This window comes from Miniopterus natalensis, chromosome 11 (genome assembly GCF_054644295.1).
Source record: "Miniopterus natalensis isolate mMinNat1 chromosome 11, mMinNat1.hap1, whole genome shotgun sequence".
NCBI classification, from domain to species: domain Eukaryota; kingdom Metazoa; phylum Chordata; class Mammalia; order Chiroptera; family Miniopteridae; genus Miniopterus; species Miniopterus natalensis.
In genome coordinates this window covers 40,060,910-40,082,830 of record NC_142091.1, presented here as the reverse complement: position 1 = coordinate 40,082,830, position 21,921 = coordinate 40,060,910, and the positions used below count along the sequence as shown (strand labels likewise).

Here is a 21,921-nt window from a genome sequence, read left to right as displayed (position 1 = left end):
CCAAGGGCACGTACCTCTGTTGCAGGCTCATTCCCAGGCCCGGGTGAGGGTGCATGCGGGAGGCAACCAATTGACGTCTCTCTCTCACATTGATGTTTCTCTCTCTCTCTTCCATGCTCTCTGAAAAGCAATGGAAAAAATATCCCCACTGAGGATTTAAAAATAAATACAACGTACATTTTTTGTTCACGTTGTGATAATTGAACTGTATACTTGTGATCTATGCATTTTTCCATATCAATAAAAAAGTTTAAATATAAGAAAACAATCTTCTAAAAGGATAAAATTTTAATCACCTTTCCAATTTCTTCTTTGATAATTAACTTGTCCATTCAAACAATACCTTGGGTCAGTGTTTGCTAGAAAATTATCTGTTTGCCGTTTTAAAATTTGTTGCCATAGAACATTCCTAAAATTATTTTATATTCTTCCATATATATATGGTTATGTCTGATTCCTCATTCCTAATCCTATTTTATCTTTTTGCTCTTCTCCCCTTTATCAGGCTAAGGTGGTTTTATCTATTTTATTGGTGTTTTCAAAGAAAAAATTTATCTTTATTAGGCCATTTCAGGTATTATTATGGTTTAAATGTGTGCTTTTTCTAAATTTCTAAAACAATCACTACGCAACTCTGAGTTTTTCTTTTTGAACAGTAAAGGTGTCAGCATTATATTTTCTTTTTTTTCCCTTTTTTTAATCCTCACCTGAGGATATTTTTTCCATTGTTTTTTAGAGAGTGGAAGGGTAGGGGAGAGAGAAAAAAACATCGATGTGAAAGACACACATTGATTGGTAGCCTCCTGCTCGCACCCCTGAGCCTGCAACCAAGGTACGTGCCCTTGGCCAGAATCAAACCTGGGACCCTTCAGTCCACGGGCTGACGCACTAATCACTGAGCCAAACCGGCTAGGGCTTGGTGTTACATTTTCATCTCCCAGTCCAGCCTTATGCATTTTAGGATACTCAATAAGGTGTCTCTGGGTCTTACTTTGCCCCATTCTCTTAGGGGTTTATCCTGGCAGGTTCTACTGCCTGGCCACAAGCACATGACAAATAAATGTGTGTTTAGTGAACAAGTAACACTGTTCTGTCCTGGGACTTACTGTGAAGATCTGTGCTTTCCCCAGGGCCCATCATTCATCCAAATACCTGGAGCATCCTCATGTGCTGGCACTGTGCCAGGTTCTAAGAATAAGATAGTGAGCTGAACAACTGGTATCTGCACTCTTGGAGATCACATTCTGGTGACAAAGACAGATATAAAACAAGTAAGTGAGCTGAGTGTTGCCTAGGATGCTAAGGAAGTATAAGACAGGGATCCAACATCACCAAGGATGTCTAACTAAGAATCTCTAGAAGTGATACGTAAGTTCCTTAGAAACTGAGGGTCTACCCAGTCCCCTACCCTCCTTTCAGAAAGATGGCCAATGGGTTTTCTTGTATAAAAGTTATCTGGTTTATACGCCTGCTGTTCTTGGCGACAGTTGATTTAACCAAGGGACTGACAGCCAGGCAAAAGAATTTTATCCAACACCAAACAGAAGGAAAAGAGAAGAAACGGAGATAGCAGGAGAGGAAAAGCAGAATAAGAATAGTAAAACCATAGTAATGGCAGTCAGACTCTGTGATATTGGATTGGAACTGCAGATACCAATATGATCTCATGGTTTTTAATAATAAACAGATAGAGACATACAATGATAAATTCAGATGTGATGCGTGTTAACATATATACATATATTACCTAGTTCTGTGTGCTGAAAGGGCCTAGAAGAAATGACACTCCAGTAGCAATGAATATACCCAGTGCCCAGATCCTAGTCTCTAAGTATCATCTCGAATAAAAGGAACCAGGTGCTGCTGGGAGAAATGGCTGATGTCAGAGCTGGAACAAGAAAAATATGAGTGATCTTGGAATATCTTGTGGAGCCAGAAAGTAAGAAAGTGCTAAAAAAATGATGGGGGCAATGCTGAAACAACACAGGAGCCAACCTGAAAGGGTTCCAATGGCCAAATCTAGGCCTAAAAGAGCAAAATAAACTATGTTAGTATTAGATCATAACCCTTAGAAGAAAACAAATATCCATCAGTTTATACTATTATAAATAAATTATTGAATAAATAAATGGGGGGAAGGAGAATACAGTAGGATACCAATTAATATATATAGGTGGAATAAGAAAACATTATTAGGCAAATAGAACATTCATACTTGCTGTATGCAAGAACCATTCATGGATGCTGAAATCAGTGGGCAAAATTCTAAGGGCAAATAAGGCATTTGCATGGCTTCAAAGTATCTTCTCACAAGATTCTTACTAATTTCAAAGGAGAAATTTCTAATTTTATATGGAGAAACTTGGCACATACCACCTCAGCCATGTGATCAAAGTTAAGTTTATCCCCTGCTAGGAGACACTGAGAAGGGCACAGCACCACTCCTGGGGTTGTCTTGCCAAAAATGCAGACCCTCAATCTAATCATGTGAAAACAGTAGACACACCTCAAAACAACCAGCCTGGACATTTCAAAAGTGTTAAGGTCGTGAAAGGCAAAGAAAGACAGAGAACTATCACAGGCTGAAGGAGACGAAGAAAACACGATAACAAAATGCAAGGCAGGATCCTGAACCTGCCTTGGGTCCTGAACCAGAAAAAAAACACCAGGAGCAGAAAAACTGGCAAAATCTGAATGTCCACAAGTCAGTTAGTGAAACTGCACCAATGTTAATTTCCTGATTTTAATAATTATACCATGGTTTTATAAGATGTTCAAATTAGGAGAAGCTAGGTGAAGGGTATATGGGAACTCTACTATTTTTGCAACTTTCTGTAAGTCTAAAATTATTTTAAGAAAAACAAAACAGCAGTCACTGAGGTAGGGAGCGGCAGACACAGCTCCTTGAGGGGCTAGATGGTGATTGCTGGAGCATCTGCTGGAGCCCCCATCCTGGCTTATGACTGTCTTATACCCACCATATTGTTATGACATTCTTCCATCACCCAAGGGACTTTGATTCCTACCACTTTCTGCTTTCTGAAAGAGATGAGCTAACACCAAAGGAGGGTTCTGAAATGGCCCCGCAGGGGGAGGGTGATACAGTGATCACCAATGGGGGCTACTGCAGATGATGCCCAGGACATACCAGGCCTTGTTGTGTCCAGTAAGCTGAGGCTGAAATATAAGGGATGGTGTATAGACCTCCTGCTTAGTGACTAACATGGAGACTGCATGGGGGAGCTGTTTATTCCAGGCTAAGTTAGCTAGGACAGCAGTGTAGACAGGGCTGAAGGAGGCCCCAAGTGCTGAGCTTACTTGGGTCATTTGGTACTACTGTTGAGTCCCAGAGCAGGCCAGGGTGGTGACCCAGTCAGCCTTCCTCCTAGAAGTGCTCTACACTGGCCTAGTTCCAAGGCTGGAGAAACCTGGTCTGGCCTGACCCCAGAATGCAGGGTGAGGAGGAACAGTAGCTATAATATGGCAGTGGAAGGGGGAAGGATTCTATGGGTCCCTCTCCCTTGGAATTTTAGGGCATGGGAAAGAGGTAGCTACAGCCTAAACTGAAGAACCTCTGTGTCTGGGCCTCTATACTTTCTCCACTCTGTGGAGACATTCTGGGGGCCAGCAGGGGGTGGCAGGTCACAGTCTGGCCCCTATCTTCTTCCAGCCAGATCTGTTCTTAGCTGCCATACTTCTGAGCTTCCAAGGAACATGATAAAGTTCCAGACTCTGGGGCATGGGGATCATGCTGAAGGCCAGAGATAAGGGACCTCCCTCTCCTCTCTGCCTTGAAGGGGGTGGAGGGGAAGCTCCTCTCCTGGAGACTTGTTATCAAGTTTTGGACCCACAACAAAGGGGGCAGGAGAGGGCAAAATTCCTGCTTTGGGGGACTGAGGAGGGGTCTTACAGGGGCTGTGAGGAAGTAAGAGGCCTTAGGCTGAGTGGAGAGGAGCAAGATGTATGAGGGGAGGGTAGGTCAGTTGCCATGCCACAGCTGAGGGGCCTTTATTGAATGCTGAGGGCACTAGGCAGGTAGGTAGATGCTAGAGGGTGTGGCACACCTTCTCAGGGTGTAGTGGTGCCCGGATGTCCAGTTTGTGGGTCTTGCTGTCCTTATCGATGATCTCCAGCCTCAGCTTGGGTGAACGCTTCTCTGCTTGGGCTGAGGGCAGATCAGGGCTCTTGAGTAGCTGCTTGTCTGAGTCCTCCACAGTGATGCGCAGAGTACAGCCCCCTGGCAGCAGGTCCTGTTCGTAGGCGGCCGCCAGCTGGTTCACCACACGGCGCTCTACCTGCAGGTGGCAGGTGAAGTGGTTGTCACTGCTGAGGCCTGGGCCAGCTTGGGGCCTGAGCCTGAAGGCCAGGCTCTATTGCTTACTGCTAGGACAAGTACTTATACTGAGCTTCAGTTTTCTCATCTGCAAAGGGCTAACAACACACAGCTTGCAGGACTGTGCTAAAAACTCAATGTCAGTTTCTGAGGTTCCCAACTCAGTTCCCCATCCTGGTAGGGGTTCATACTTGGTTACCCTCCAGAACAGGGTTTGACTTGAGCATTTTGTGGTTTTGATTTTATAGGGCCATCTGTTCTGGGCAGGAACAATTCCAGGCCAGGGAGCCTAGGGACTGGGCTGGGGGCACCAGGGAAGGCGATGTGGAGGCACCTCACTTCTCTAGGCTCTTGTGCTCACCTCATGCTTGATGGAGCGGGCGCCGTAGTGCACATTGTAGCCGTCGACCAACACGTCTGCTACCTCGCGGTCCCAGAGCAGTGTGATATTGTGTCTTTGCTTGGCCTGAGAAAGGTCAGAGAGGAGCATGTCTGCATGTGGCTCAGGGATTTCCATCTCTCATCACTTATGCCTGAGGCCTGGGTCTGTGAGAGACTGTGCCTCAGGGCCACCGGCCCCATACCACTGTGCTCCACCTTTTGGGAGGTGGTGTTCCCAGTGGGCAGATATCCCATCCCCACTCATGGGCAGTCCCCACTCTTACTCTCTTGGCCCAAAAGTTCAGTTCCTTGTTGACTAGCTGGATGAGCTCCGAGTGGCAGAAGGGGAGGAAGTAGACGATCTCATTGATTCGTCCCAAAAACTCATCCCTCCGGAAGTGAGCCTGCAGAGCCAGATAAGGGGTCGGGTGAACTCAGTCACCCAGATGGGGGTAAAGGCAATTAATGGACCCCAATGGGGAAGACATGGGGGCTTCCATAGCTTTAGGATGGCTAAGGGGATCCCCTCACCCAAGGCTCCAGCAGGAAGGACAAAAACCTCTTACTTTCAGGATGGGGCGAATCACATTCTCCTTGAAGTTCTTTGATATGGTGATCTTGTCACTAATCTGGACATCCCCTGTAGAAACAGAATCATAACCTACCTATTCCCCACACCCAGGGACCTTTAAGAGATGTGCCAGCCCCTTGACCCTGTCCATGAAAAGAGCCCTGGTCCTGTCCCTGATGATCTGTGTGATCCTGGTCAATGTCTTGGGCTCTCTGGGCCTTGACCTCATCTTCTTACCGGAACAATGAGAGGACTGGAATGGGCACTTTCTGAGGCCCTTCCAGCTCTCATGTGCTACAAAACCTGGGGTTCCTTAGGGTGGAAGTTGTGTGAGAAACAGGAGGGAAAAGGAAAGTCAGGACCAAGACTTGAGTTCTGACTTGGAAGAAGGGGGCTGGAGGGTTCAATTCCAAATGGAAAAGTGACAGATATGACCTCCTGTCTGATGCACTCCTCCTCTCCAGCATTCTCCAGCCTGCCTACACAGGAAGGCACCCCAGCTGAAAAAGGCTGTGTCCATCGCCATATAGTTTCTGATCTGCTGTCTCCTCGTTGCACCAAAGCATCTCTGTTAAGGATGGGTCTCTTCAGTCCCCTAAAACCCTGGCCTCTTCCTGGCCCTTCACCCTAGGGTGGCTCTGTCCATTTCTCTGTCTGGAACCTTCCTGTCACCTGAGACTTGGGGCTTTATTGAGGAAGTGAGGGCACTGTCTCTGTCTCCCTCCACTATCTGGCATGGTGCTTGGTCTCTGGTCATTGCCAGCTAGGGGCAAAACTGTCTACCAGCACCCTCACCAAGGCCTAGGACCCCAGTACCATCCTTGCCCTCAAGAGATGTGCTGGTGGCCTGGGCACTTGCCCAGTTGCCTAGACAGCTCAGGCCATGTGCCATACCTAGGTTCTCAGCGATACGATTATGGCTCATCTCCAAAGCTTCCTGCCTCAGTTGCAGTGCATGCTGTGCAATCTCCTCACTGGCCACATTGGAGGTCATAATGAAGATGGCATCCTTGCAGTCGATGGTTTTCCCTTTTCCATCTGTCAGCCGGCCCTGGGAAAGAATAGCGACTGCACAGTTAGGGAGCTATAAGACTGGGCACCACTTCCAGGAGGTCTCTCCAGAACCCTATGTCTCCCCCACCCCTGGCAGAGTGAGCTGCTCCCTGGATTCTCTGAGCACCGATCTCACACCTCAGTTGCAGTGCTCATTACCATGGGCTGCAACTGCTTCACATACTGAGCACCTCCAGGTGAGAATGCATTTGCTGTATCATCAATCAGGGTGCCTAATCATCCCTGGCACCCAGACATCAGCTTGATTTCATATGCATCCATCCAACATACTTTCCTGGAAGCCCAATCTAGTCAAGGATCTGTGTTGGGGTACTGGGGACCCACAAAGCCTTCAACACGCTCCCAGTCTAGAGGAGTGACACTCAGGAAACCAGCAATGACAAGTCAGTGCAGTAAGTGTTATGACAGGGGAAGCCCAGATAGCTGTAGTTCAGAGGAGGGTATTTCACTGGGCCACTGTGAGGACTAGATATGGTCATACTGGAGAAAGTTCCTTAATTAACCAAGTTGTGGAAATGTTCTTTGTTTTGTTTTTTCTCTTTAAGCAAATCTGTCTTTATTAAAATTGTGCAAATGTTCTGAACTGTTATTACTGTAGCAAACACTTATATATTTGTTGAATCAAAATGAATAAAATGAATTGAAATAGAGAGGGATAGAAAAAACGCTTCTCCTTTAACAAACTTGGGAAGTTTCCTTGGAATCTTTAGCTCTTTCTAGAAGAGACATAAAAGAAAGCATCTATACTGGAGACAGATGCACCAAAGAAAGAGAAAAGGAGCAACAGCACAAGGAAGAGACAGAAGAGTGAGAAAGGTATGGCTGCCCGGGCCATTCAGTTCAAGGGCAAGGAGCTCCACCCACGCAGCAAACCTCATCTATCACTGTACCACAGCACTTTGCAGTCATTTAGAACAAAAGCAATGAGCAGGGTGTCACTGAAAGGAACTGATGGAGCAACAACAGTGGACACTGTTGGGCACTTCCACCACAGGGACCTGCTTAATGTTTTCTATGCATTATTGCACTCCACCCACTAGAAGCTCCAAGAAGGCAGAGGCTGGCTCTTGTTCTCACTTGGTCCTAGAACAGTGTCTGGTGCATTGCAAGTGTTCAGTACCGGCATGGTGAATGCCTAAATCCTCACAACCTCTATAGAGAAACTGAGGCTCAGAGAGGTTAAGTAACTCATTCAAGGTCTCATAGCTAGAGCTGAGGCTCAAACTGATCACAGAGCCATGCCCTTCCCTCTGCACCAGGCTACCATGGTCCCAACAACAGTGCTGGATAAATGAGGCTCCATAAAATTTTCTTTCCCTAAATAAAATTTTCTCAGAATTCTGCCAAATTTAGTTTGCATCCTTTGATCCTTGCTGGAGAGAAGCAACTGGGACAGGTGTGGGAAGAGGGAAACCTGCCTGGGATTTCCTCTGGGTTACAGACAGAGCATAGCTCCTGCCAGGCCAGATAACTTGACTCTGGAGGATAGGTCTGACCTCAGTCTGTCTGCTCCTGCCTGCCCCAGCCTCAGCCGGTAACCAATCCTCTAGATTTTCCCTTTCCCTGTTGGCCTGGCTCACAGGCATTCCTTGCTTCCAAAACTACTACAATGGTAGACCAGCCTTGGTCCTCATACACAATATGGGAAAGAATGTGCATTACCTGAACACCTACTGTATGCTGGGCATGGTACTGGGTGCTTTTCAGCCTCTCTTTACACTGGCCCTTGCATAGGCCTCCAAGGGGATCTATTCAAAAGGGGCCTCATGATCCAGGACCCTGGTCACCTTCCCATCCCTGCCTTGGGGTGGGACAAGGGGAAGGCAAAGGCATAGATGGCTGTTCTTGAGCTTTTGCCATTACCTTCCTGCTTATGGCTTATAATACAACAGAATCCACTCCTTAGTGGGGACCAGGTCTGCATGAGTGTGTGACATGCTCAAGTGCGTGCATATGACACTGTGTTTGCAGAGCTCATTCCTGAGGACTAAGTACAAACTTTGCTATGCTGGCCAGAGCAATAATTAGTGGCAATTTCATTCCGAGAGATCAAAGCTGTGCTCATAACTGGGCCTGAGGATGGGTCTGGGGTGGGTGAGGGGAGCAGGTGCACTGTATGACTGACCCAAGGGTGACTTCATGTCTCCTTGTTTTCAGAGTCCTTGGCAATAAAGATGTGTCCCAAAGAGGGAGCTGTCACTGTCCCACTTCCCAGCAATGACATCCTCCTGGGTGGGGCACAAATGCTGACCCCAGTGTTTTTGGGGCTGTTTTCCCACTGCTTCTCCACTGCTTCTATCCTTGAAGGGAGGAACAGAGGGTGGGGTTCTTGGGGGCCTGTCTCTTCCTAGGACTTTGGCCCTGTGCTGTTGGCTCCAGGGTCACCTGGGCCATCACTAGATTTAGCCCTGCTTGGTGTTTTGGTGAGAACAGTAGGGCTCCTGCTTTCTGGACCCAGGCTTGGGAGAACTGGCTGGGTGGGAATGCGGGGCTTCTCTCATGCCCCCAGACTGGATTAGGTAGCCCTACCACTCCCAGCACTTGCTACTTCTGTGCAGCATTCACCACAGTGGGCTGAACTGCTCTTTGTTGCCTGTCTCCCCCACTCATTCATGAACACTGAGGCAGAGACTATTTTGTCTGTGTCCCTCTCTGTCCCACATTGAACCATAGTCCCTTGCTTTGCCTACTACCTCTCTACCAATTCCCCCTTTGACTCTTTCCTGATAGGTGACATGTTTTAGCCCTCTCCTCTTCTCTGCACACTACACTCTCCCTAGTTGAAAAATCTCATCCTTTCCCTTGAATTCCATTACCCTCTCTGTGCTGGAACATTTTTGAATCTCAGCTTCCAGTCCACACCTCTTCAACTGATTGATGAATGACCGCTTACACATTTCCATCTGGCTGTCTCTCAGGCATGCCTTTTAACAATTCCAAACCTCAGCTGCCCACCTTCCTCGCCAATTTGCAGCTCATCCTGCATTCCCTGCCTCAGCTGATGGCAGCACAGCAGTCCAGTCACCCAGGTCAGAAATCCTGCCGCTCCTCCTCCTTGGCTCCTCCTTCTCTCTTCCCATCCAATCACTGAGCCCTGCACAGTTGACTTCCTAGTAATTCTCCCCATCCCAGGCCCGGCTTTAGATAGGCCTGAACTCTTCAACAATCTCCTCACTGCTCTCTTTTTCCTTCCATCCTCTCACAGCTACCAACAAGAACTTTATAAAATGAAAACCTGACCATGTTTCTCTCTCGTTTAAAATCTTTAAAGGCTCCCTATGATCCCCCAAATAAATCTATGCTCCTTTGCCTGGTATTTTAACTGGCTCCAATCTATATAACCCATGTCATCGCCACCACTCTGTTCTCACTTTCCTCTGCATTGGGCAGTACTGAACAGATGTCGTTCCTGGGGCAGGCTGCCTCATGCCCCTATGCTCTACGTATCTGATGTCTGCTGCTGGCCCTTCTCCACTCTCTTCACCTGTCAAACACATTCATCTTTGGAAGGTCTGCTGAATTACCACTGAATTACATTAGTCAACAGAACATTTCCCTGATGCTGTGGGCTCTGGCAATGGTTGGAGTAGGACAAGGTCCCTGTCCTCAGGAGCACATATGCATATATCTGGCTAAGTAAACTCAGATGGCAGCTTTGGTCAATGGAACCAAGGGCATAAATATCAGAAACTGTAGTGGGCTAGTGGGGGCTGCAGAAGGGAATTATCAACTCCCAAAAAGCAGTCGTGGAATGACAGCAGTAGGGGAGGGGTTGACAGGGCTTCCATGTGGGGCCAACTGTATTTCAGTCAGCAGTTGCTCTCCTTCCTTCTGGGCCAAGGAGGCCATCAGAGGTACCTCTCCAGGGATGTCAGAGGCCAAATGGGCTGCTGGACTCTCCCTTCCTGTGAATGCTTTACTGCCAATCTACCTTTCATCTGGCCCCAGCTGCATGGAAATTATTATTTAAGCTGCAGGCTCTGGAACTGGACTGCCTGGGTTCGAACCTGGATTTCCTCTTTGCAGCTATGTGATCATGGATGAATTACTTGTCTACTTTAGTTTCTCCATTTGTTACATGGAGGCAATAATAATAAGTATCTTCATAAGGTTGTTGGGAGGATTAAAGGAATTGCTCCATGTAAATTTTTTAGAACAGTACCTGGTATATAAAGTACAAACATATCAACTATTATCATGTGTCCTTTCCACCTGTCTACCAGGCAGGGAGTCCTGGAGGGCAGTTTTGGGTCTGGTACATAGCTGAATACCTGAATCCCATCAAGAGTCTGGAACAGAGCAGGAGGTCTCAGAGCACAGGTGTAACTGAATATGTGACATCTGGACTGGTCTTCATTACACAGCAGAGGGTCTGGGGATAGGGAGTAACTGAGGAGCTAGGCAGACAGTGACAAAACTCAGGCAGGGGTAAGGATGCTGGGCCAGGTGGGGAAGGTGGTGGGAAGCTGTAGGGATGTTTGAATGTGGGTCTTCTTGGCTTGGTACCTGGTCTGCTATTTGGTCCAGGGGGAGTTTCTTCATGCACCTCATCTAGTGCACTTGTGACATGGGAAGCAAAACTCCTTCCTGTTTTCCCTGGGCTGGAGGGGCTAAATGGTAAAGGTGGGCTGGACTCCATCTGGCAACATGCTGACTAATATAGCTCCTGCGAGGGAGCAGAAGAGAAGGCTCATCCTGGTTCTTCAGATCCTGGAAAAGGTGGAGGTCACCCTCTCCATGATTATAAGCTCTCCCTCCCCAGCTCAAGGGAAGGAGTGATACAGGGGAGAACTGAGCTCTGAGATCAGATATATTTGCAGCCCAATCCTGGGTCCTCCACATAGTAGCTCTGTGGCCTTGGGCAAGTCATTTATAACCTTTGAACTTCAATTTCTTCATCTGTAAAAAATGAGATTATTTCTACCTTGCCTGGCTGTTGTGATGATTAGTGATACCATCTGTAAAGTCTTTAGCACAGCCTAGTACATAGAATGTGCTGAATAAAAGGGGTTCTCCTTATTTAGAACTTACTCCACGTGTGTGTGTGTGTGTGTTGGTTGGTGGGAGGGGGTTCGCTTTCTCATTTGTGATGAACTTGGAGCTCCTCAGAAGAGCTCCATGAGCCTGAAAGGTTCTTGGAGCTTATCTTGGATCCAGCCTTCTTGTTTGTCACATGAGATCCCTGATGCCTACAGATGAAGCAGAGCTGGAACTACAAGTTCAGGTCTCTCTCTCCTTGCACCTCTGCCCCACTCTGTCTCTCTGGAAGGTAGCTTGAACAGTGACGAAATTTCTACTCTTGGGCAGTGCTGGTCTTCTCTTGAGAGCCCGGCCTGGGCCCTGGTTCAGAGAGGGGGTGAAGCCACATCTGCTAAGTGCTCCCAATGTACACAAAGGGGAGCAGCAAGTCGAGGAATGATCAGACAGGCCTCTGGGTCCTTAGTTCCTACTGTTCACAGACCCCCATACCTCTAGGTGTCCCTGCCTCCATTCCGGCCCAAGCTGACTTTCACCTCATCAAACAGCTGCAGCATGATGGTGAGCACATCTGGATGGGCCTTGTCCACCTCATCAAAAAGCACCACAGCGTTGGGGCACTGTTTCAGCTTCTTGGTCAGCTGGCCACCCTCCTCATGGCCGACATAGCCTGGTGGGGACCCGATAAACTTGGCCACCTGGGGAAAAGAAGAAAATATGCTATGCTATAAAGGCCTTTCCATGTTTTTAGTTTCCAATTTGGGGGAAGCACGGGGAGATGGCTTTATATACACTCTTAAGACTGCCGATCTCAACAAGCAGTGTTGGCTGTCTCTTGGGGTGGCAGAATTCCTGCCACAATGGGATAACAGATAGATCTTTTCTACGTTTATTCTTCAGAGCAAATCCTATGCAAAGAGATCATATGCTGCACACATATGCCCCCAAAGGACAAATCCCAAGGCTGCTGGAATGATCTCAGGCTCAAATGACAAGCCACATCAAAATACCCAGGCCCTCCAATCCACGCTTTCCCGAGGACTCTCACTCACCTCATGCCGCTCCTGGAACTCAGACATGTCCAGCCTGATGAAGCCCTGTGTGGAAACAAGCAGGAGTACAATTGGCAGTAAGGCAGAGGGAAGGGTTAAGGAGAAGAGTATCTCAAATATCCTCTAGGCTTTCAGACCACACCAACTCAAGATCTATCCCATTCTTATGATATGTTCTTTCTGGCTCCTTGCCTCCTTTTCTGTCATCATTCCCTAAATGATTCCAGTCCCTGCGTTAACGAACCTAAGTGATATGTCTGCTCTTCTAAATCTGGCCCAGGATGTCTCTTTTCTCAGGCAGGCTTCTCTTGGTCTGATTACCACATCATCCACCCAGCCCCTGTTCTTCCATCCACTCCACATTTCCTGAGCGCATGCCTGTGTGCTGGGCACTGGAGCTACAATAGTGAACAAGGCTTGGTGTCTGGCCTTGAGGGGTACTGCTCAGTGGCGAGGCAGACATGGACAAATTTAGTCATGATCAGCGTGGATCATGATGACATGTAGGGGAGCAAGTCATGATCAGCGTGGATCATGATGACATGTAGGGGAGCAACAAATAGCCAGACAGGTCCATGGTGCCCTGCTCTCACCTTTGCAAGTCCGTGTGGGCACATGCCCCTTTTAGTTTACTTTTCTTTTAAACAAATAAACCTTTTAATTTATTTACGTTTCCTCATTTCATCTAAAAGTCACTCATAACGTAGCTTGGAGCCTTTCTCTCACCACTGCTGGGCCTAGGGGTGATCTCCAAGGAAGTGGTCCTCTGAGGTGAGGTCTGACCAGGATTAGCCCCAGGGAAGAGAACACTGGGTAGTGTGGCATTTGTGAGTCAACACAGGCAGAGGACACACTTCTTTTCATGAAGAATTTAGGGAGTTATAAAGGCATTCACAGGTGCCATCTCTCTACCCATACCAGGGTTCCCCACACTCTGCCCTGGCTTCTCTCTTACTGGCACATGCTTCTGTTTGAGAGAGCACACTCACTGACCACAGGTCTCTTGAGAGCTGAGGATGATGGGGTGCCAAGACGCTGGGAGGGAGGTATCTATATCTGAAATGCAGGCCTTAGCTCAGTCTCTGGTCTGAAATTCTCTCAGTGATGTACTTCTGGTTTTTCCTCTGTCCTGTCACTCTGTATCCGAGGTACAGAGTGAGCCCCAAGCTGGCAGCCAGGGGCCTTGACTTCCAGTCTCTGTTCTGCCACTATCTGTGTGGCCTTGGATATGCTGTCTCCCCATTTTGAGCTGTAGTTTTTCCTGTGTAACACAGGTCCTTGTTTCCTCTCCTAGTCTCACCAGGGGCCTGAGGAGAGGACCTAACTCAGAGGTGGGAAAGGGCTTGGGAGAGTTATTAAGGTCATGTGGGGGTGATCCCTGCTATCTGAGCACATGGGCATTAGCCAGCAAGCATTTTCAGAGGGCCTCAGACAGCTCAGCCAAGAGAAACACAGGCTTCAGGAAGGGTGGGAGGACATACATGGGGAAGCTGGGAGTGCTGCCCAGAGGGAGCAATGGGCTCGAAGCCAAGAGATGGGTGTCTGATAACAGCTGACAGTCACTGAGTGCTTACTATGTGCCTGGCAATGTCTAAGCAAGCTATAAAGGGCTCAGAACATGTACAAGTCTATCATCCCCATCTTACAGATGACAAAACTGAGTCACAGATTAAAGTAACTTGCCCAAAGTCACTCAAGGTTGACAATATGGCTCCAAGTCTATGCTTTTAGCCATTTACTGCCTCATATTTCCGGCTCTATCAATCAGTTGGCTCTTGGCAGTCTTCATCTGAAAAGTTCTAAGTTTTGTGCCCAGATATCAATGCCCCAGGATACTGGGAGTATAGACTAGGGCTTACTTCTATCAAGGGATCTGGGTCCTCACCCTATTCTACTAATTTGTTAAGTAAATTTGAACAAGTCTCAGGGCTTGATTTTCTTGACTGAAATAATTTTGGTTTCATATGAGCTTAGTTTAGGGTTATCTAGAAGAGAGGCAATGATAATGACAGTCATATTCAACACGTATTGATTGCTTACTGTGTGCCAAGAGTGGTGTTTAGCATTTTATATCATTATCTCATTAACATTCATAATAATCCAATGAGATAGGCACCATTATTGAACCCATTTTACAGATGAGAAAACTAATGCAAACTGTGATCCCAGCCAACTCCACATAGTTTAGAGTTGGGATTTGAACACAGGCAGTTGGACTCAGATCCTTGCTCTGACCCCTCTGTCATACTGCCTTGTAACTGCAAGTCTTATGGCTCTACTACCCTATTTCAGGATGAGATCACAAAATAGCACTAAGGTTCTTTCTCAAGGATTATTAACCCTAATAATGGGAATTAATAAAGCTGCTAAATTTGGGAGGAATAGTAAAGGGTAATGAGAGAAAAAATAAGCTCAAAGATCTGATAAAGAAATTATAGTGGTACCTTGGTTTTCGAATATAATCCATTCTGGAAGACCGTTCGAGTTCTGAAACGTTCGAAAACCAAGGGATCAACAGCCGACAGCTAGGCCTCAGGATCTGGCCCTCAGCGGAAGCCGTGTGGCATGTTCAACTTCCGAGGTGTGTTCGAAAACCGAAGCATTTAATTCCGGGTTTATGGCATTCGTAAACTGAAATGTTCATCAACGGAGACATTCGAAAACCGAGGTACTACTGTATAAAAATGTGCAAACAATGCCTGGTGAGGCATCTAGGTCTGGAGATCTGAGTGACTCTACAAATGAGGCAACTAAAGATCAGAGAGCCAGAGCTTGAATTTAAGTCACCAACTCCCAAGGCAGTACTCATTTTATTTAGTCAGGCCAATTTAACACTGGGCCATGTACATGACACTTCCCACACATCACTCCTTGGGTCCTGCAGGCGTCAGGTACCCTGGTTAGATAGCTTATAATCCAGGGCTCTTGGATTTTGAAGGTCTCAAACAAGCCTGTTACATGGCCAGAGAATGTCTATGCTAAACACAGATTCTGTAATCAGGGGTTCTGTAGATGCATTACCTATGATTAAAAAATAAACACATGAATGGTTACATAGGACTTCTCATGCCTCTCATCTCCCTATGTGACACGGGGAAAAATTGACAAATTTACAATCTAGCCTCCTATTGCGTGTGAGAACAATGATACTGAGAGAAGAGTTGAGAGACTGGCCCTGGCCAGTGTTTCTCAGTGGTTAGAGCATTGGCCTGCACAACGAAGGGTCATGGGTTCGATTCCTGGTCAAGGGCACATACCTGGGTTGTAGGTTTAATCCCCAGCTCCAGTCAGAGCACATGTAGGAGGCAGCCGATCAATGTGTCTTTCTCACATCAATGTTTCCTCCCCCCACACACCTTCCACTCTCTCTAAAAAACACCAATGGAAAAAATATCCTCAGGTGAGGATTAACAACAAAAAATGAGTTGAGAGACTGGATTCTGATTTTACTTCCTCCTTTAACAACTGACCACGGACAGATTCCTTAATGCTATAGGGTCAGTTTTCTCATCTGAAAAGTAGGTTTAATTTAGCATCTGTGCTATTTTCCCCTAAGATCAGATAAGACAGTCACCGGGGCACTGATGTGGGAAGTGTGAGGTGATGAATAAACACGAGACAAGGGAGCAGGCACTTACTACGTGCTGGAGCCTGAGCTCATTTGATGCTCATGACAGCCATAGAGCACTGGACAGCCTCACTGAGACGAGAGAGCTGAACTGTACAGGGGGGTAAAGTAACCTGACCAGGGCCAGTAGAAATGGAACTTGTGTCAAAGAATGACTGGCTCCAGAGTCTGGACCACCCAGCCCACGGTCTCCAAGGGGTGATGGCGTTACTTCCTTCTCCTAGGCGAGATACGTATTGAAAGATGCCATCAGAATACCCTGCACTGGTATAAATGTGCCTCCAACTACACTGATGCTCCAACTGAAAAACAACTTGCAGCATCAGTCTTTTCACAAGACCCCTCGCCTTTCTACACCAGCAAATCAGCAGATACTTTCCTTCTACTTCCACTGTGTATGAAGACGCATTAAGACAGCTCAGATAAGGGGATTATAATTTGTAATTAAATATTAACCTTTCTGACAGTATTAAAATTAAAACACTCAGAATTCTTCATCCCTAATCAGGTGGTTCCTGCCTGTAACTACATCTTCCCTAATAGTCTTGCTAGTTTATGGCTCTTTCCAGAGTGCTAATTGTTTCAATCGCTGCCAACCTGATGAATTGTCTTAAAAATGCTATTTCAGTTGGAGCATATTAGCATGTCATGTGCTGCTTCTTGCCTGCCTGCCTGTCAAGTGGGTCTGCTCTGGGTTTGGTTGAGGCAAAGCATAGCTACTGGCACAGCCAGTGAGGTTTAGAAGGCTTCAGCCAGTTACTAGGCAGAAGAAGGCCATGGATGCAGCTCAGGAGGACACAGCCTGAATTACCTTGTTTCTGTGGCTGCCAGGCCCTCAGAAGGTGGCAAAGGGGCAGCTAGGTCAGAAGTGGGACAGGAGGTGCCTGGGGCTCTGCTGCTGGGGTAGTTTGGCTGGTGAGGCCTGAGCAATTCTTATCACCTCAGCTGAGAAGGCATTTCAGAGAAATGAGGAAAGGGCACCTGAGGTCATGGGCACCCTGTGGTGGTTGGCAGGGGGACCTTAGCGTCTGCACTGGGAATAAAAATAGCTTCAAAAAAATTCTTAAAAAAGAAATAAAAAAAGAAATCCTATTTAAAAGTTCATGTGGGGTGGAGAGAAATAATGAGACACCATCTTGTTCCTACTTGTTTTCTCCTATAGGCCCCAAGACTCCCTCTGGGATGGCCCTGATGCACAGTAATGGTGTGTTTCTGAAGCTGTTTTCTTCTTCAGACTGAGTTTCTCGGGACAGGGAGAATGTCTAAACACACACAGTTTTTTGAGGAACTTGTATAATTCCTGGCACAGAGCAGATGCTTGAAAATATTTTAAGGATGAATCTCACTTGGTTCTCCCAAGTGCCCCAAGAGTCAGGGCAGGGCAAGGAGTAGCCTTCCTATTTCATAGATGAAGAAACTGAGGGACAAAGAGGTTGGATAACTTGCCCAAATTCCTGGCAAGTTGGGGTGGCCGAGTTGGGGTGAGAGGTGAGGCCTACTTCACGGGCCAGAGCGTATTTTTTTTTTTTAATCCTCACTGGAGTATATGCTTATTCATTTTAGAGGGGGGGGGGAGAGAGGTGAGAAAGAACATCAATTGTTTACCTTCCATAGGTGCTTCGATCGCGATTGAACCCACAACCTACATATGTGTCCTGACCGGAAACAGAACTCCCAACCTTTTAGTACACAGACGACACTCTGACCAACTGAGCCACACTGGCCAGGGCCTTAGCCTGTCTTTTTGATTGGCTATTGCCAGACTCCGGAAGCCTAGGGTTTTATGGGCTAGTAGGAGTGGCGAGGTCTCAATAGCCTGAAGATCAGGCGTAGGTCCCATCCCTTACCTTTTTGGCATCTTTGTGCATATATTTGGCTGTCTGCTTGGCCAGCTCTGTCTTTCCTAGTAAGAAAGGAGGGAGAGGAATTGGGTTAGGACCAGGTAACTATCTCCTGGAATGAAAGAATATTAGAAATGTATGGACACTGAAAATAATATGTTTTATGGATGGAAACGTTGAATCTTGTAGAGGGTCAGTGACTCTCCCAAAGTCGCCAAGGAAATTAAGGGTGAAGCTGGGACCGGAATAAAAGTGTGAATTGCATCTTGATTTTTCTGTGGATGGGATTGAAGCTTTTTCTCTATAGCAGCATCCTAAGAGTGGGAGGTTGACTCTTATAATCCAGACCCAATTTGTTCTTTGAAGTTCAGCACAAACCTTGCCCCTCCAGGAGCACCCTGATCTCCTGGCTCACTGCACTGCATGTCTCTAGACACCCATAACCTGGCCATCCAGCAGGCCTGGAGCCACAGACCAATTAGAGACAAGGAGGGCACCTCTCCTTGGCTTCACAGACTTTCTTTGTAATGTAAAGAGAGAATGACAATACCAAAGTGGTGGCTCTGATGGACATTTGGTATGACGGTCAAGCCTTTGGAAATCACTGTCTAGTTTAGGAAGTCAAGTTCTATAGTATCATGGTGAGGGGATGGTAACCTTTTTGGACCCTATATCTGAGGGACAGCTAAGCCCATAAAAATGCTGAGAGGGAAAGAGGAAGCAACAAAATACCCGAAATTCCCCATCAAGAAACGGCAGGAGGTGGTGGAGCTGGGGGAGTCTGAGGGCAGAGAGTGAGAGGGCAAGAATGCCTCAGCCCAACTGGCTAGAAAAATACCCAATCCATTTTACCGTAGCCAATTTTGCTATGCATCTAGCACTGTACTGGCCCTCAGGGACTTCCTTTAGCTTCCTAGAAGGTTACATCTCAGGTTGTATTGAATAAGACTGATGTGCTGGGCAGTGGAGCTGGTTTAACTGTACCCAAAGGGCAGCCTTGGGGGATGCAGAGGGGCTGGAGCAAGGCTACTAGGCCCCAAAGAGCCTGGCCCTCCAGGTGAATGAGGCCCTGCACCCCAGCTTCAAGAGAGAAGCAGCCTTCTAGCTATTCCTACTGTGACAGATGATCCTCTTGCTGGCTCTGTAATTTGGAGGCAGTTGTATTGGGAGCTGGAGTTGAACTAGAGGTAGGTGGCCTGATGGTGGCTCACAGCAGCTGGGGCTCCCCCAGCTCTTCTTCCCCACTGGCTGATCTGCTCTTATTACCTATTCCAGATGATCCCAAGAAGAGGAAGACCAGAGGGTGTTCTTCGTCATACCAGCCATTCTCCTTCCTCCGGATCGCTATGGCCAACACACAAGACGGGACGGGGAGGGAGGCAGATAAATCAATGACACAAAAGGCAGGATAATTATCACTAAGTATACAATATGTTTTACTGCTCTGCGCCCACTCAAAGTCCTCACTACCATTAGTGCTGCCTAATCTGATTAGCTGGCAAGGCCCCTAGAGATACCTAATCAGGTTAGCATGGATTTGGAAAGCTGCCCAGAGCAGATTTCGGATAAAGTTTTCCAGGATGAGCACTCAGCGTTGCCAGGGAAACTGCAAGGCGGGTGGATGGTGAATGGAGGTGAAGGGGGTGGGGGGTTGGTGAAGGAGAATTTGAGAGGAACTTTAGCTCTCAGCTGGTTACCCATCTACTTACCATTGGTGGGAGACTCTGCCTCCTATGCAAATGGAAGAGGCAGAAGCCCACAGGAGGCCCCTGAGGATATGGGGTATGAGCTCTGGACTCTTTCCCATTTGGGAAAACCAAGGTCTGGTCTGCCGTCTGGAAATACAGTCAAACACATTTTCTGGAAGCCAGTTAAAGGTAGTGTGGAGCTCAGGGCCACTTGGTAGTGCGAAGGGGTGGGCCACTTGGTTGGCATCTCCACTAACCATGGCATCCAGGTGTTTGGTGGGGGAAGAAATTGGGGGATTGGAAGGGATCTGTACCAGGTTCCCTAGGGGCACAACTAGCTCTGCTAGAACAAAAGCGTATAATGAAGGGTTGTGCATTTAAGGTAAGAAAATTACATGCCCAAGTCCAGAGTGGGAGAATCAGACTCAGAAGCGTCACTCAAGTATAAGAGCAGGAGGCAGAATAAGGCAGAACAATCAGATGAACCATTTACTGAACATAGTATCTATTAGGCACAGCTGGAAAAATCACCAACATTTTATTACTCAAGACCTACACAACATGCGCATGTTGTGGGCTTGACCCCCCCAGTCGGGGGCATGCAGGAGGCAGCCAATCAATGACTCTCTCATCACTGATGTTTCTATCTCTCTCCCTCTCCCTTCCTCTCTCTGAAATCAATAAAGATATATTAAAAAAAAAAAAAAAAAAATGACCTGCACAAACACCCCAAGAGGAAATTCTCAGCTCCATTATTCTGAACAGGAAACTGAGGCAAGAGAGAAAGAGACTTGCCTACGTCACAATTAGATTACTAGTTGACTGGTAGAGATGGCAGAGTCGCTTTTCTCTCTAAACTGGTCCTTTTGTGTCACATACGCTGCTTTAAAAAGTGGGTATCATTTTGAGTTGCATTAATGGTTACATGGCAGTCACAAGCAGGAGGGGGACAGAGTGCTGTGCAATGTCAAAGAGTTTGCAGATGGAACCACATGTATGGTCTGGTCCCCAGAAAGTCAGGGGCAGATTAGAAAAGGGATGTATGTCAGAGAACAAGGCCTGGAAACCAAGTCAACTAAAAAAGAGTTGATGGTCTTAGGGATGTGTCTACCAGTCTTGAGGTGTAAAGATCCTAAATACTATACTGCGTGGTACAACCCATGTGGATGGGTTTCAAAGAAGAGACTGCAGAAACCAAGGAAGGCTTTTTGGAAGAAGTGGGATTGATGATGTATCATGGAGGCTGGGTAGGATCTGGAGAGGCAAAGGTGGCCAGCATGACAGAAGTGGAGAGACAGGAACACACATGAGCAGTGGTGGGTAGAATCAGATTATTAAGGTCTCAAATGCTAGGAGTTCAGGTCCGTATTGTGGTCTTTCTCATATCAATCTCTAATGGTGCTACCTCAGGTACTTTCTAGTTCTGGTTTCAGCAGAAACAGATGGAAACTGTGTGACTTCATGAACATCACACTAGCAACTTTGCCTGCCCGGGAGACACTGCCTGAAAATCCTGAGAGGGGCCTGAAAAAATGCAATCCAATCTCCTGCCTGGGCTAGGTCCAAGGCATCACTAAACTCACTGGCCCTGTCCTCTGTAAGGCCTGGCTCTTCAGGCAACCCAGAGGCCCCACAGGAACCTGAAGGCTGAGGATGAAGGGGAGAAGTCCAAGCCTGGCTGAGAGGGAGTCCCCAGTGTCCTGAGAGAAACAAGAACCCAGGGGTGGGGGTATTTGGGGAGGTGGAGATATTATAAAACAGCAAAGGCTAGACTTTTGCAAACATTAGGAGTGAATGTCTGTTGGGGTGATAGTGAGGGATCATCTGAAAGGAGTCAAATTCTTCCCAAAATTGGCTGACTTGAGAATCTAGGTTGAAAAGAAGCTGAGCATAAACTGGGTTCAGGCTTCATGGGGTATCTGGGGAGGGAAAAGTGCCCAGGTATCACTTAGACAGGTGGCCTGGGGGGGGGGGGGCTCCCCAGGTGTCAGGTACCTGAGGTTCTGATCTGGACTGCTCTTTCAAGGAAGCTATCCAGCCCCCCGAGAGCTGCACAGCACTGGGTGATGCAGCTCAGACACACTGTGGAGAATGTGCAATTGGATTGTGCCTGGGGCCATCTTTCCCCTTCTTTTCTAATAATGCACCTGGGAGAAAGCTCTTTATAATGCCAGGCAGACCCCTGCACAGCTGTCCCTGGTCAATTCTGCCAGACCCAGGGCACGAGTGTGGGGTGGGCTTGATCTGAGCTCCCTGTGAAACAGGTGAAATGCCAACCATTAAACAATTACAACTCTGGATATTTCTAATAATATCTGAAGAGAAAAATGGCCAAACAGATGGTATTCGACAGAATGAAAAATGAAAGCAGCTAGG

At 47.3% G+C, this 21,921-nt stretch overlaps 1 protein-coding gene across 1 annotated transcript in view; it reads right to left on the bottom strand.

Annotated features, from left to right (window-relative positions):
• Positions 1-114: 114 nt before the first annotated feature.
• CLPB (ClpB family mitochondrial disaggregase) overlaps positions 115-21,921 on the bottom strand; it is a 135,450-nt gene continuing 113,643 nt past the window's right edge. Inside the window, exons 8-16 of the mRNA XM_016208489.2 lie at positions 19,124-19,201; positions 17,864-17,919; positions 12,389-12,433; positions 11,873-12,034; positions 6,180-6,336; positions 5,281-5,354; positions 4,999-5,118; positions 4,695-4,799; positions 115-4,295 (exon numbers count right to left, since the gene is read on the bottom strand). Coding sequence (XP_016063975.2) covers positions 4,047-4,295; positions 4,695-4,799; positions 4,999-5,118; positions 5,281-5,354; positions 6,180-6,336; positions 11,873-12,034; positions 12,389-12,433; positions 17,864-17,919; positions 19,124-19,201 — 1,046 coding nt within the window. The 3' untranslated portion in view covers positions 115-4,046. The remainder of the gene's footprint in view (positions 4,296-4,694; positions 4,800-4,998; positions 5,119-5,280; positions 5,355-6,179; positions 6,337-11,872; positions 12,035-12,388; positions 12,434-17,863; positions 17,920-19,123; positions 19,202-21,921) is intronic.